We start from the raw sequence: 16,489 nt of genomic DNA, 5'->3' as shown, positions 1-16,489 counted from the left end.
GTCATCAAGAACACAATTTCTTGTGAGACTTTAAGCAGCATCTCATCAGTCGAGAGAGGTTAAACTATCAGACAAATCCATTTTTCCCAGGCACTGCGATCCATCACCCAAATTGACTAATCGACCGCCGTCGCTATGTCAGCGCAGATTAAAAAAGGAACTTATTAATAATTCAATCTCATAGGCCAACACTTTTAAAGACAAATTTCTCCGAAGACAGTTTTTCTCTACAGGATAAATGATAATTAACAAAAACAGGATGTGAAACAGCTGTCACTGAGACACTCTCCTCGTCTCCAGGGGAGTTTTAAAAACAGATAAGACAAAAGTTTGGAAACTTGCAGATAAAGCAGAACAGATGCTATGACTTCCATTCATGCATATAATTCTATTCAAAATTCATGTCCCACGTTAACAGGAGAGAGGAAGTAGTTTCACAGGTTGGACTGTGAAACTGATTCCTGCCTGACGAGCTCCCAGTTTTTTAGTGTTAAAAAAAGTTAAGTGCAGGGAGGAGCCGTGGTTAGAAGAAGAGGATTTAACATCCTTTTCACAAGTATCAGAAAAACAACACGACAACTCCATTAAAAGTTTATTTCTCCTCTCAAGTATTCAGCCTCACTGTTTACTTTGTCTGAATGTTCAGTTTGCATAAGCAGTACTTCATAACAGAGTTCACTGTCTGGCTTCTGTTTGTGAAGCATTTGTCACTGTGGTTAATACCGACAGCATTAAACGTTTTTATTCATTTTTCTGACTAAGTAGTGCCTACATTGTACAACAATAAAACATGAGGCAGCACCACATTTTTACCTCTGCTAAGAAGGAGGTAATGTTTTCAACCTTGTCCATTTGTTTGTTGGTTGTTTGGTTGGTTGGTTGTTTTGATTTTAAGCATTGTAAAATAAAAAATTACTGAATGGATAACCAAACAACTTGGCAGAAGGATGCAGCATGTGTCAGGGCACAATTTTCCCTGGGGAAAAAAACAGGCACATTTAGGGAATTTCTTGGAGCTTAATTGAATTTAAGGACACCATCTTGACACAACTTGTGTTGAAAACAGGTTAAATTATTTGGATTATTTATTTCTTCAGTTTTTATTATTTACATACAGTATATATATATATATATATATATATATTTTCTATCTTGTCGTCCAGCTCTGAAGTTTTATATTGCAGCTAACTGAAAACAGTTTGCCTCGCACTTCCCTCCCAGGCCCTATGGTGGGAAACTCTGAAAGAGGACCTGCTTCAGATATAGGAAACATTTTTAAAGGGCTCATTCTCAACTAACCCTAACAATGATTCTTCATTTCTCTCTGCTAATAGATCCTAGATACCTACACAATGGACCTAGTGAGGTCTCAAATTAATAGACTGAGCAGAGTAGATCACCAAATTTCCAAGAAGAGGAAAAAAAATATATTTAGGTCTGTTCTCGCCAACCTTGCACATTCCACCTGCGCGTTCAGCTCCAGCAGCAATGCAGCACTGTAAACCCTGACCTCCCCTTCAGCCAGCACTTGTCTACATCTTCTACAAACACTACAGTAAACCAAAAAAATGCAGTTTTATCTTTCAACATCTTTCCACTGAGCTTCGTTGTGCGTATTCACAGTGAAGCAGGCACAAGTGTCATCTCAGCAGTAACCAGCGGGGGCAGACAAATTCAAGAGGGGTTAGTGAACACTTTGAAAGAGAGAGCTCTGTCATCTCTTCAGCTGTTAGCATATGTGCCAGTGTGGCGAGACACTGGTTTGTCACAGTGGCAGATGCTGTTTAAATTTAGACGCGACAACACAGACAAATTTATTTCTCTGAAGTGACAAAAATATGAAGCAGAACATGAAACAATGGCTCCTGTGTGCTATTCATACACTGTATCATTTGTATAATTCATAAGCGTACATTTGTATTGTAGTGCTCTCTAAGAGCTTCTACCATCACTAAAGGCATTATGCACAGGAGAGCTCCAAGAACGACTGTGCGTGAGGCAACTGAGGCAACAGTGTTTTTACATGGTGGGTGATTCATATGCAGGATGGTACCCCTTCCTGGATCTTGGCCTGAATCCCATCTGCGAGATGAGATCAGACAGAGATGGCTGGATAGTAACACACGGCGAGTACTCACCGAGTCCACGGTGCAGTCCGTCCCAGACAGATCCAAATGAACCAGGCAGTTGGGCTGCGCCAGGAACAGGTACAGGTTCTGCACAGGAGAAACAGGAGAGTCGTTTTAGCAAAGGAATACACCGACATGTACCTACATACAGTACTGTGCAAAAGTTTCAGGCACTTTTTGATGTTTATGGTCTTATCCATTATGTAACACCATCAGGGAGGCGTCTGATCTGTCCCCAACTCATCCTGCAGCATCACACGAGCCCGATTCATAAAGAACTTTCTTCAGCAACAAGAAGAACAAGGAATCCTTCGACAGATGGTCTGGTCCCCACAGAGCACCGATCTCGACATCTTAGAGACGTGATGGAGCAGTTAAAGTTTTTTTTCATTTCCTGCATTTTGTATGAAGATAAGTGATAAATAAAAACTATTCACAGGATTATGCAAATTCTTGTGCCTAAAACTTTTGCACGATATGAATCTACCAACACATTTGATAATTCCACAGCCCCCCACTCTCACAAAACGGACATACAAACACCTCACTGCACATTTGCACCTCAAGTTGTTGAAGTTTTGCTCTTTTGTGCAATAATTCAATGTCTTTGGTGCAATATTTCACTGGATTCATTCTGCGTTTGTGCAATAATTCAGGATTGCACAGACATATTTTTTATTTTCAAATAAATCCATATTGTCTCATACCAGTGCAGCTGGCAATAATCATCCATCTATCTCTATATCCAGAAATCATATACATTATAATAAAGTATCCATCTGTATCTGAAGTTTTCATGTTATATAGTTTTACATTCATGAATCTAAGCAGACTTTATGTGGATTTCTTGCATGTAACAACAGAAAACAAGTGAAAAGATTCAGAATGTATTTTTAATCTATTTTATATTCATTGCTGTAATACAATTCTATAAAATATGGAGTTATTCACCCTTTTTAATAGGACAGAATTGACAGTAGTCCTCACTATTTCTAGTCACTGTGTTTTCAGCTGACTGTATAATGGCCAGGTTACAGAATTTTTTTCTAAATACTGTATAAAGACAAAGCAACTTCACAAAAAGCTGAGTGAAAGCCACAAGTCAGAGGATGCTTACAAGAACATTTCATATTGAAAACCCCTTTGAGTCCAGTTAAATCGATCATGAGGAAATAAAAAGCATGTGGCACAGCTGTAAATCCGCATATAAAGCAGGCCATCATTAAAAGCTGAGTAACCGCACACGGAGACGAGAGAGGGAGGGCGACTGCCAGGAGACCCATCACACCTCTGAAGGAGTTTGATGCTTCAGAGGTTTGGAAAGACTGGGGACAAACTACAACTGAACTCATGCTTCACTTTTCACAACGGTATGAGGGGGAAGAGAACAAGAAGCACTAACATCTGAACGACAGCTTGTCCAAAGACGCATGAGAAACTGAAGTCAGCTAGAAGAAGTTTCAATATTCTGGTGAGTGTATACACTCACACACCATCACAAAATTAAGCTGTGGGTCTACTTGTCGCCAGAAGGTCATGGATGGATTGTGAGGGTCATATAATGCAGCAAAATATAGAGATTTCAAAATACAGAAGAGATTCTAGATTTTAAAAAAAACCTTGGGAAAAGATTTGTTTTCCAGCAAGGAACAAGCTCAAACATAAAGCTACACAGGGACTTAGAAACAACATTAATATTTTGGAGGTTTTTTTAGTTCAGATCTCTGTCCAATTCACAATTCTTGGCTGAATTTAAACACGCTGTTCACTCACAATCCCCGAGCAGCCTCACAGAGCTGGAGCAGTTCCACAAAGATGGAAGGAGTAAATACTTATAAAATGCAAAGTGAAAAAAATATTCTATTAATTTCAACAAATTCAGTTTTCACTCTGACATTCAAGGTGTTCCATTGTAGGATATGTTTTTAACCGATTTAAAGAAAAGATAAAATCAGGCTTGTTTCCATCCACTGTAAAAAAACAGCTGGTGGTGACAGTACAGAACATGATGCAACAACATTATGTCATTCAAAAAGCACCAGTCACACTAAAACCATGTAGAAAAAGAGATGGGTATGATGCATTCACAGTTTTTATCATGTCTGAATGTGAGGTGAAAGGAAAAACACTCTACTGGTTTCAGACATAACTGGACTCCTGAACTGACATTTTCTGGAGGGGCTGTATATGAGAACACAAATGACAGAGTCAGTTGCTGCCGATATTTTTCAGAACTTTCAATACGGCCCCCTGGTAAAGGCCTATGTGAGAATATACAGCAGGAGAATGTCTGGAAAATTCACAGCGAGCCAGTAGGTGTGTTTACGATGTTTCAATAAGTGACGGCTGCAAAATTGAAATAAACAAAGAATATAAATTGGATGATAAAAGGAGCCATGCACGTAGAAGACACAGACGAAGATGTCAACTTGAAATGAACGAGATTTTAGAGCTTTTAATGATGTGGGCGGGTTTAAATGTGCTGTGAATAAAAACACATTTCCACAACAGAATTTATACTTCATGACCTGCCACTTGCATATTCTACCCATGTTCTGGACATTCACCAGACAGACTCACAATGTCTGACCCAAACAATCTCCTGCTGCGTCAAACACCTAAAAATTGGGTCGAGACATTTTGAGTTCACGTCTGAAAAATGCTTCAGCAAACAAAACTTCCTTCATGGACACTGAAAGTGTTTGCGAGTGTGTGTCCCTCACTGTGGCGTCCTCTCCAGACAGAACCCCAGGGTTTTTGCTCAGGTCCAGATGCAGCAGAGAATTTGAGTAGTCGTCGCTGGAACACAACGCCTGAGACAGAGAAACAACACCTGATGGAGAGGGGACAGACGAGGAGGAAAAAGAGAGGTGAGGATACCAAGTTTTATTCATCCATGAATCATTGAATCACCTTATAACCAGCCAAAAATGATAGATAAGCAACTGATGAATACAACAGTACATGATGGAACAGGGTAAATCAAGACAGTAAGTGCACCCAGAAAACAAAAACTAATGAAATTCATTCCCTCAAATCATATCACTATAATGACACCCACATGCCTGAGCCCCTGATTCAAATCCTCAACCTGCAACATTCAAGAAAAAAGCACAGCCCACCAAGGCAGGTTGAGGATTATATAGACACAATAACTACACGGGAGAAACAACCGGCAACTGCAACAAATAAAAAACATCTCCAAGCATCGTTACTCTGTGTTACTACTGTATCTCCTGTATTATAGCCTGCATTTCAGACCAGTGTTTCTGTTAGACACTCAACTGCATGTGCTACTCTGAAGCCGAACTATTCATCCCCTAATTTGTAGCGATTAGGAGGGAAATGAGGGGGAAAAGGGACAGGGTGTCTAATCCTCCCTCCATTAACCCATCAGCCGCTCAATTCTGCTGCAAGAGGAGACCTCTAGAAGTCACCCGGCTTGCGTGGCACTATCATATGTGTGCGTGTGGGGGCAAGGGTGTCAAAGCATGTGTGATGCATCTGTCTGATCACATCTCAGAGAGGTGTATGATTTAAGTGTGTGAGTGTTTGAGACAGAAGAAAGAGAGGGGGAGGGGGGTCTGTAGATATTCAACCAAAAAATGTCGAGCGACTGCAAAGTCTTCCCAACACCCGACGTTCAAGGTCAGCATCATCAGTGCATTCACCTTGAATCACTGTGTCAGTCCACTTAAAAAAAAAAAGTGTAGTTATGAAAGCCTTGTCTTAGGTAAATATATCCACTATACACATTTTGTTATGTAGCAGGATCATTTATTCCCAACTCAAAATGGACAGAGCATTCTGTCTGTAATGTCAATTCGCAGTAACACAGAAAACCATGAGGGGGCAGTGTAGCCAGTAGTTCAAACGAGACAACCAGTAGACACAAGGAAGAAATTTCCACATTGACGGAATGTTTTGACGAGACTTTAAGAGTTGGTAAGGAACTGCAGGCATCAATCTGATTTCACTTCACCTCGGCAAACGGACAAACCGTCGACATGTTTGTTGTTGTCAGAAACTCTCAACTTCCTGCCCTCTAGTGGATACATTACTGAACGAACAAGGATGCGTGGAATTATCTGGGCAGGTTACATCTCCGACAAATGGACTGACTCACTATCTCTTTTTGTACACGAGGCAGCATAAATGAGGCATTATGATAAAATCGTTTAAATGAATGTCCTGTATTCAATACCCCAAAATGACAAAGTGAATATAGAATTAGATTTTTCTTTTATAAAGGTATTAGAAGAAGGAAACTGAGATATCACACTGATCAAAGTATTCTGGCCTTATACTTAGTACTTCAAGTCTTAGCCTCAAGTCTTCTTCAGTGTGACAAGACAAGCTGTGCACACCTGAGCTTTGGAATTCTTTTGCCATTCTTCTCTGCGGATCCACTCAGGATCTGTCAGTTTATATGGTATGGTTTGTGGACAGATATTAACAGGTCTTTCCAGGCTCTAGTTGTCCGGTGGCCACACTTGTGTTGTCTTGGCCATTGTCCTGTTGAAATGTGAACCTTCAGCCCATTCTGAGATTCTGAGCACATAGGGTCCGGGTTTTCATTAAGGAAGTCATTTTGCTTCTTTCAGCCGTCGTATTTCAGCAGACCAGTTTTCCTGTCCCTGCCAGTTCACATTGGAGTCTGATGCTGGCCACGTTTTTAAAGACAATGGGAACATGCGTCCCACTCTAGAGTCCAGACTGTTCGGACTTTTTCCATGTAAGAATTATGGAGGCCACTGTGGCTCTTGGGAGTTTTCAATGCAGCAAAATGTTCTGTAGCCTTTAGATCTGTACCTCGATGCAGGCCTGTCTCTACTCTTGGCTTTATTTTTGAGAGCTAGTATAGATAGATTTGTGGCATTCGAAGGTTTCGAAATCATGTCCAATCTTTTGAATTTATCACAGCTATCATTCCAATCCTGAAACATTTCAAAAAAAAGTACAAAACGTGAACCAAATTTCAAGAGTCATGGCAAGAGTCTGAATATTTATATCCACATGACATTTCACTTTCCTTTCAAAAAATCAGGTTTCACTTTGTAATTATGTGCCAAGAGTGGTTAAATTAGGGGAAGAAGAGAGGAAAAAGGCTAAAACATAAAATGTGAAAAAAGTGAAGAGGTCTGAGTGCTTTCTGAACACACTGAATACCTCAAAGCTTTCAGCCTTATAAATACAATCAGCACCTGCTCATTCATGGTGCTAAACACACACACAGAGAGCAGGAACAAGCATGGAAATTAAGATACAAAGGTTGAGTGTTTTCAAGCTGACCAGTAAAAAGAAGCAGATAGAAAGAAGAATATAGATAATATAATATATATAAAGTGATCACTGAAATAGTGATCAACTGTTTATATGGAGCAAAAAGCTTGGGACAGAATCGTTCCTATATAAATGCTGTTTAAATATAGTCATGATCAGGTGATCAGCTTACAGTGTTCATTTTGGGTCATTTCATACATGCACTGCCAACTGAATCGAGCTAAACCAATCAGCCCGCCATCTCCTCCTGCTCTCCATACATTGACTAAGTTTACAGATCCTGTTGTTTTTACTCAGTCTGAATTTAAACGTGTAAACACTGTTTGAGCGTGTGTGAGTGCATGTGTCGGTGCGAGATGCGGGCTGAATTTATGAATGGATATGCGCGCAGCTATTGGATATGCTATTGTTGCTGAAGAAAGACTTCACTCATTGAAGAAAAATATCAGTCACTATGTGGTGACAGTGTTTATATTGTGGTGTCAGTTCAAACTAATCGACGTTTAAACTGTAGCAGGTCAGACACGTCTGCTGAGGCTGTGAGAGAGAGAGAGGCAGAGTCTGTGTGTGTCTGTGTGCGTGCGTGCGCACACGCCATTACCTTTCCCTCAAGGTCTGGGACTATCATATAGATGCTCCTCATTTTGGTTATATTAATCAATGGTGATCACTCTTTCCCGGGCCAGATTGATCACTATAAGTGGTTTCCATTGTATTATTAAAAGGTATCTGAACCACATGAATTCCACCACAGTTTATGGATTTAGTAAATGTCTTTACCTGTGAATTATCATGTTCGGCAAAATGGCCACAGATTATCAACCCAGTTACAGGGTAGTTACTGTGCTTGGTTTTTAGCTTTAAATCCTCCACATCATAATATTCCTAACAAAGTTGGCTTGGTAAACCTCTATCAGACCACCTGAGTAAAAAATAAAATATGCATATAAAATAAACATAACAATTAATTAAAGCATCATTTAACAATCACTACCCTTTAATGCTAAAGATATCAAAAATGCTTTGAAATATGCTATAATACCAAAAACACCATCATGTCGGGGCTCTTAATGAATGGATTTATGTCAGTATCAGTGTTATCTGTTGGATCTGCTGTAATACTCGAGGATGGCTGTATCGTCTGGGATAAAAGAGATAGAACTAGGACACTGCTCTAATGCCTTCGTAGGATTTTAGGGGAAAAACAGATCAACTACTTATGCTTCTGGCCTGAATATCATTTGGTGGATGGATCGTACTCTACGTGCATCACTCATTTTATCTGTCAGTAAATGTTAGCCCAAATACAAAGGCAGCGTGGGGCAGCATTACGGTTTGTCAAACTCCACTGAGGAACGTGGGTTCACTTTACCCAAAGCTTCCTTTTGAACCATCTGTAAAAATGTGTCTGACATTCATTTATGTTTAATAAGAGCATGGGTTTGAGTGCAGCGTCAGCCACTAGGGGCTGCTGTGTCTTATCAGAGGAGTACTCTTACCTTTGGAGGACAGGGAGGTCTTGGAGAGGTTGAGGAGGCGCAGTCCCTTGTTGAGGCGACAGACCTGTTGAATCAGGTTGGAGACTCCTGGTAAAGGAGAGAAGAGCCAAAAAGAGGAGCGTAAACAACGAGAGGAGAGGTGATAATCACCCACAGGTATCCACCGAAACCACGCCAAAATGACTGTTTGTTAAATTGACAAATAGATTGGCAATTAGTTGGAGAGTCAATTATTTCAGTAATCTTTAAAATTCACATCACTTGAACAAACAAATGTTCAGTGAGTCAGGACTACAACAGTATAGTCAGCCCACACACAGTTTTGCTGCATAACATAAAAAATGTATTCTATTTCCAAAACACACTCAAACACTGTGTATACTTAAACCCACAAGTACACTGCAGCTCGAGGAACTTCACACCATCATACTTCAGAGATCACTTTCTCCCACATACCAGGTGCAGGGACAAACCTATATGAATACATACTATGTGCCAAACTAGATTACATAGTGGCAGTTGAGCAATGTGATCAAACACATTGTAGCAATGAGGAAAACACAAAAGGCTCTGCTTCATTAAAAATTTAATTCATTGTAATGCCAAACTTCTGCATTTTTTAATGGCTTCCTCAGTTTTTATTATTAATAATGTGCATATTCTGAACTCTTACTTTGAAAAACAGAGAAAACTCATTGTAACAACTGCAAGCAGTCACAGCGCTGAAGGTCACTCTCTGCCGTGGTTAAACTGAAGGTATTAATCTGATGAGGGCTGCAGCACTTTTTGTAATCTGTAATCGCACACACTGTCAGTGCATACACACCGTCACACACACACACACACACGCACACACAAGTGGCAGTAGGTGTGACCACTAAAACGAATTAAAGCGAGTGGAAGAGACGTGTCAGACAGGACAGAAATTTCCTAATGAGTGAAGCACACAAAACCATTCCCTGACGCACACACACACTCTCACCGTCTCCACACAGGAGAAAGGTGTATAGTGGTTCATATATAACTGTGTTTGTGTTTTCATGTGCGTGCACATGCAGATAACATAAGAGGTACAATTTGTGTTGCAAGTTGTGGGCGAGAGTGAAAAAAATGAAGGCTTTTCTCTAAAGAGAAGGAGCAGCCACAGACACAAAGCGAGAGAAATAAACGAAAGACAAAGATGAATACAACGTGGAGCAGGGAATAAGGCTTCTTTGAGGACAGAGATTGAGTTTGAATTCTTTGAGAACAAACAAAAGCTGCGGCAAAGTAAAAGCCAGAAGAACAATCAGAGGTTCCCTGAGAGAGATGGCGGCGGGCGGGAGACAGAGTCCACAGAGTGCGGGCCGGTACCTTGGTTGTCTAGCGTGTTATGAGCCAGGTTGAGGGAGTGAATCACAGAGGCCGGGTTCTCTGAAAGGGCCGACGCCATCTTCTGCGGGAAATCCCTGGAGAGAAACATTAAAAAGGAAAATGAAGTTTACTATATGATTGTTAATTCAAATACTGGTCTGCAGGACCAGACAGCTTCCTGATAATTCACCTTAATGCATCAGATAAAGTTTATAAAACTAAATATCTTGGTGATGACTGCACATTTTATTGTTTGTGGTTTGAAAAATGTTTGTGCTTTAAAAGGTAAAATAGAGAAATGGATTTGGTCGTTGCCAACTTGGTCAGATTGTTGGCCAGTCAATGTGTCATTCTTTTGATTTAATTAACTAGATTTTTCTTTACTGAAATAATAATTTTTCTGTAAAAAAGCACTAATGAACCCGCTGCGTGATGCTCGCCAACCACACCAATATAAATAATGCAGCTTCTAAAATGTCAGATGGTTTCATCAGGAACTGGTGAATATCAAAACAGAGCTGAAGGAAGTTAAATATGAGACTCTTTATACATAAGTATATATTTTACTCTGTATATTTTTGGGGAGTATTTTCTAATAGTATTTCGTATAGTGATTTATGTACCTGGTATCTTGCTGATGTAACAGGAATTTCCCAGTTTCGGATCAATAGAGTCCAGCTCTCCACTGTATGCACTGTATCTATTTATCAATCCATCAATCTATTTATCATATCTTTCTTATCCTCTGTATCCACCATAGCCTCCGTATCTACCGACCCCTATCCAATGCATCTGTCTATCACCTATTTATTCATCGTATCTACCAATCTGTCTATAGTATCAAGGACATGTTCTGTATCCTCCATTTCTATTTATCTACCAACCAACCATCGTATGCACCATATGTGTCCCATCCTATCAATCTATCTATTCATCATGGCCAGAAAAAATATCTCCTGAATACTGCTTCTGATTGCTGGATGCATAAAAAGGGACCAGCTTGCTGACATGATCACTAAACATATTCGTATGGTGATAATTCACCATTTCAATTGTAATTTTTATTACAGGCTCTCCACAAGCACTGCACCAACAGCTGAAAATTCAAGTATGATATACCGCGCGGTGTAAGATAATCAAACAGTGTGTGACCTAAACGGCTTCCCTTGATTTATACTTCCTGATATATGAATTTAAAACTCACTATTAAAATAATGGCAAATTTTAAAGAGTAAAAAAGTAAATCACAGTCAAAAAGAGAGAATCGCTAGTGAGGATTTTGCACCTTGTTAAGGCCTATGAGGTAAATTGGGATTTGTATATATAGGCTATACAAATAACATTTGATTGATTGTTTGAGTGATGATTGCCATTGTGATCTAGGATCCCTTCACAATTTACAATTTCTTTTATATTGTATTTAAAATCACTTATTACAACATGTAAATCAAGTGGAGCCTTTTAGGTCAGATCCTGTTTGATTATCTGACATCACGCAGTATATCAAAGTTGAATATTCAGCTTTTGGTGAAGTGCTTGAGCGCCTGTAATAAAAATGGTCCTCAGTATTGAAAGTGATTTAATAGAGGGAATGTATGAAAACTTGGTAACTTCACCCTGCAGTAAATCACTGTGCCTCAAGGCAGTCAATTCATCTCAATTAATGCTAAATAAGGAAAGTGCTCTGCTAAATGATACTAGTCATGCATAGAAGGTCTAATGTCCTGCCAGGTAAAGCCTGAAACTTCACTCATGTTTCAGCGGAGAAAAACTATACACCTGCGAGAGGCATGCACAGAGAGGGGGGCTTTACTGCAGCTTTACTGGATGAAAGAGCAGAGGTTAGGAGAGGTGACAGCCAGAGAGAAAAAGGAGAGACAGAACTGAAAAGGTCAAGGCAGAGGAGGGAGGGGAGGAGAGTGGGAGGATGAGGAGTGGAGAAGTGAGATAAGTGAGATGGATGTGAGAAGTGAGGATACAGGAAAGGGAGAAGAGGAGGGGGATGATGAAAAGGACAAAGGAGGTGGAGAAGAGGTTGACAGGTGACGGTCTGAGGAGAAGAAGAGGGGAGGTAATCAGATTTAACAAAGGGGAGGTCGACAGGCGGGGCAGTTTATCATTAATGATGAGTCAGGAGAGAGGAGACCTACGTTTTGAGTCCTGCGTTCTCGAGAGTGAGCTCCTCCAGACTGTTGGACTTGCTCACTGTGTGCAGGACCTGGTCCACCACCTCCGACCCCTGAAGAAAAGAAAAGACAAAAACATCAACCTCTGACTGAAGGCTACATGCTCACATACTCACTGAATGTACACAATATTCTCCAAAATCAAAATTTACACTTGAGAACATTATGTTTTTATGAGCTTAACATAAACACCGAACTTTCTGGAAAGGCTTGAATAGTGTGTTTTTGCTGCATTTTTTCTCCTAATCTCACTGTGAAGGACTTCTGTGAATAAAACTTAATTTATTAACATTGGATTCAAAATATGTGAGTTTGTGTGGTTAATTGCTTTTACTCCTAATAACTACCTCAGTGGTGGATCTAGAATGTTTCTAAAGCAGTGGCCCTAAAGGCAAACATCATTGAATAGATTTAACTTCAGGGACCAATCAGATTTCAGCTGGGGCCAGCGCCCCCCCCTGGATCCGTCCCTGAACTGAGAGTTGCTTGTTTAGAAATAAGTATTGCATGGTTTTATTTAAAAAAGGGTATCCTGTAGAGTTACCACTGCTCCAAGCACAATGCAGCAGATTTTAGATGTGGGTCTCACACACAGACTCACATACAAATGCGGTGTATATAATTCCGGATTTAAAATATTCAAAATAAAATCAGTGTTGCAAATGTTTTACGAGAAAGAAAATACCTTTTTCCCTTTATTCAATTCAAGGGCAACCAAAATGTGTTTCGGTGACTAACACTGAATAAAAACAACTTGTTGAGGTTGTTTGCAAAGAATTCCACAAGACACCTTTAGAATTCAAAACAGTTTTAAAGGGTTTTAATGATCAATATATTTAGCTTCATGCATTTCAAATGATATTTATCTGTTTAACTTGGTAAAGACTCTTTCCATGTAATTCCCCTTCGATGGCTACTACTTACTCTAATGCATGTTATGAATATTTAATCACATTATCTTGAATGGGTACATAAAACTTTGCAGATGAGCATGTGACTCAGTGTCCTCTTTTGACCTTATACTTCAAGCATGATTTTCTTTCAACACATCTGGACAGAAGTTTGAATTAATTGAATCATGAATTAGTTTAACAATTTGATTCAAACAAATAAAATTGTATTCTGATAACATTCCGGCTGGAAGGGGAAACATAAGACAAGGACACTGATTGGTGGTCAGCATCTGGCTGAAAGATTTATAAGAGAGGAATATAAAACAGATAGTTACTATGCGCATGTCTTTGCAGTACAGCTTGGTGAACCAGGTGTTGTATGCAATGGATGCCACGATCACTGCCAAGTCCCTGGAATGGAGACACACACACACACACACACACACACACACACACACACACATTCACACACAGACACACACACACGCACATTAGAGATAAAATTCAAATCTTTAAATTAGCAAACTCCATCTGCTCAGAACCATTTGATGTCAGTGATCCATAAATTCACATTATCGCAGGCCAAACTTTTTCTTTGCTCCACGTTTGGTTAAAAAAAAAGCAGTTCATCACGGTGACAAGGAGAACGCTATGGGTAGGGCTGCTTTCTTAAAGATGACTGATGCTGCAGCCCTGCTGAGGAGGAGAAGCAAGGATTGAGGGGGGAAAAATGAGAGAAAAGAGAGATGTAAAGATCGATGGCTGGGTCAGTGGATTATTCAATAAAGCCACAGTCTGATCCCGGCTACAGACCTCAAATACTTCTACATCCACTGGTACATAAACAGGCACAGAGCCCACAGACAACTGTGTGTGTGTGTTTGTGAGCAAAAAGCAAAAGTGAGAGAAAGAAAAGAGAGTGAGAGTTTCAGAATCCTCCAAGGTCCAACTACAGCCACACTGCTGCTACACCTGCAATACATCATCAGACAAACAAGCAGAGGCACAGAGAGAGAGAGAAAGAGGAGGCTCGGAAACAGGGAATAAGACCAGGGAGAGGAAGAAAGAAAGAGAAGGGTAGAGAGCAACAGAGGAGGAAATATAACATGAATGAGGAAGAAAGGATGAAATCTAGTCAGGGAGGGTTCCTGTAGTGTATCTCAGACTAGTAAAATGACTACAGGCTGTGTTCCTTTTTCATTACCATGCCAGTCTATTCGGACTGTGTGTGTGTGTGTGTGTGTGTGTGTGTGTGTGCGTGTGTGATGCACATGTCATGATTCATCACCAGCACTGCCTGTTGACTCCTGTTGTGACAGCAGGACATGTAATTGACCTCTATGATGTCTCACCCAGTCATGCAGTGTGTTGGTGTTTGTGTCGTCTTGTACTCATACATGAGGACACATCAGCGCAGCAGGTCAGTCTGGTGCTGTTTACATCTTCACACAGTTCAGTTCAGGTTTCGGATTGGGTGTAATGGGATTAGGACTGTGGTAGTCTGAGGGTTAAAGATAAAGTGACTTTAATATAAGAGTTGGGTTTAGAGTTATATGCCTTTTGCTTAAATAGAAGAGGTGGAATATAATAATATAATATTTTTATGTAGGGCCAGACAAGAACAAATTAAAAGTACAATGTGCACAAAGGTCCTATTTTACATTCTCGCACAGTGCACTCATTTAAATTGCATGTAGTGAATGCACTAAGGGTTACTAAGTGGCACAAATTAAAGCAATTGTATGCCATTTAGGGAAAAAGGCTCATTTGTTTTCTTGCAGTTAGATTAGTTGACTGATACCATTATGTAACTGCAATTAGCAGCCAGTTAGCCAGTTAAAAAGACTGTAAACATAGAAAAACAGCTAAATCTGCCTATATAGGTCTAAATTCCCACTCATTAAGACTTCACATCTCATTAGTTTGATCCACACAAAGTGTAAAAAAGACTTTAGGTTAAATAAATGAAGAATTGTCAAACTTCTTTCATTGATAAATACCTACACCAATGTCCTTTATCGCCATGTCATCGCAGTGTTTCCCATCAATTATCTAGATTGTGGTGGCCCGCCATTTTGTCTTTTTACTGTTTAATAAGGAACATACCACTTTTATACACTTCTCATAATAATGTAAGAGATCTTGAACTTGTTGCTTTGCTCCATTGCTATATTGTTTATTTGTGTGCAGCACTATTTACTACACACTCATCTTACTGCAGACAGTAATACCTCATTTCACCTACAGCTTCTCTCTATAGTTTTTTTTTACTGAATCTGTTACACATGAGAGCAACGTTTTTGTGCAGGCACTTTCGCCCCACTACCCCAACGATTAAATTTCTTTTGGAAACACTGCAGAGAAAGTTAAAAAAAAAAAAACATTCAGACATCCATCCGCACCAGAATTGAATGGTTCTTTCCCCACCCATACTGCATCCTCCAACCAAGTTTCATGGTAATCTGTCCGGTAGTATTCATGTAATTCTGCTATCTAATGAACTGAAAAACAAAATGAAAACATAACCTTCTTTGCAGAGGTAATAAAAATAATATATTTTTATTTTATAGTTTTTAACAAGGCTCAAAGACATTTTATAGACTTTCCATCCTTGAAACCTCATATTTTGGAAAAGATACGTATTGAGTGAACAGTAGAGGTGTTTGTTGTGTCTTTTGGAAAGAGCCAAATTACCCGCCCTCATTTCTAGTCTTTATGCTGAACTAAACTAAGAAGCTCCAGCTACATAGTTTATTTATGAGTGGCATCAACCCTCTCATCAAGCTCTCAGCAAGAAAACGCATTTCCAAAAGCGTCAAGTTACTCGTTAAAATTCACATTATTATTTATACCCGTGCATGTTTGTGTGCAGCCCAGCATTAATGTCGCAAAGATTGTAATTGTGTGACATACATTTGCCTATGCAGCTAGTGGGGAATACAAAGAATCACATGAGCATGTCCGTTTTGTATCATTATCATGTTGCGTAAAACTTTACTTTATTATGATCTTTAACCTAAGGAAAAAAAAACTTTCAGGAAAAAAACCAAAAGTGCTCCAATATTTATTAAAGCCTACATTCACAACATAAAACTAGTGATGATCTTGATATTCTTAGACCTCAGCAGGAACGGGGGCCAAGATAA

General features: G+C 39.6%; 1 protein-coding gene across 5 annotated transcripts in view; it reads right to left on the bottom strand.

Moving 5' to 3' along the window:
- Positions 1–16,489, bottom strand: part of carmil3 (capping protein regulator and myosin 1 linker 3) — an 88,425-nt gene that overhangs the window by 42,980 nt on the left and 28,956 nt on the right. For all 5 annotated transcript variants that reach the window (XM_020113186.2, XM_069511606.1, XM_020113194.2 and 2 more), the window contains exons 9-14: positions 13,679–13,754; positions 12,415–12,503; positions 10,265–10,359; positions 8,912–8,998; positions 4,853–4,962; positions 2,139–2,216 (exon numbers count right to left, since the gene is read on the bottom strand). In XM_020113186.2, the coding sequence (XP_019968745.2) occupies positions 2,139–2,216; positions 4,853–4,962; positions 8,912–8,998; positions 10,265–10,359; positions 12,415–12,503; positions 13,679–13,754 (535 nt within the window). The remainder of the gene's footprint in view (positions 1–2,138; positions 2,217–4,852; positions 4,963–8,911; positions 8,999–10,264; positions 10,360–12,414; positions 12,504–13,678; positions 13,755–16,489) is intronic.

The sequence above is a fragment of the Paralichthys olivaceus genome, chromosome 16, assembly GCF_024713975.1.
Source record: "Paralichthys olivaceus isolate ysfri-2021 chromosome 16, ASM2471397v2, whole genome shotgun sequence".
Classification (NCBI taxonomy): Eukaryota; Metazoa; Chordata; class Actinopteri; order Pleuronectiformes; family Paralichthyidae; genus Paralichthys; species Paralichthys olivaceus.
The sequence above is the reverse complement of the archived record's forward strand: the minus strand, read 5'-3'. Positions and strand labels throughout refer to the sequence as shown.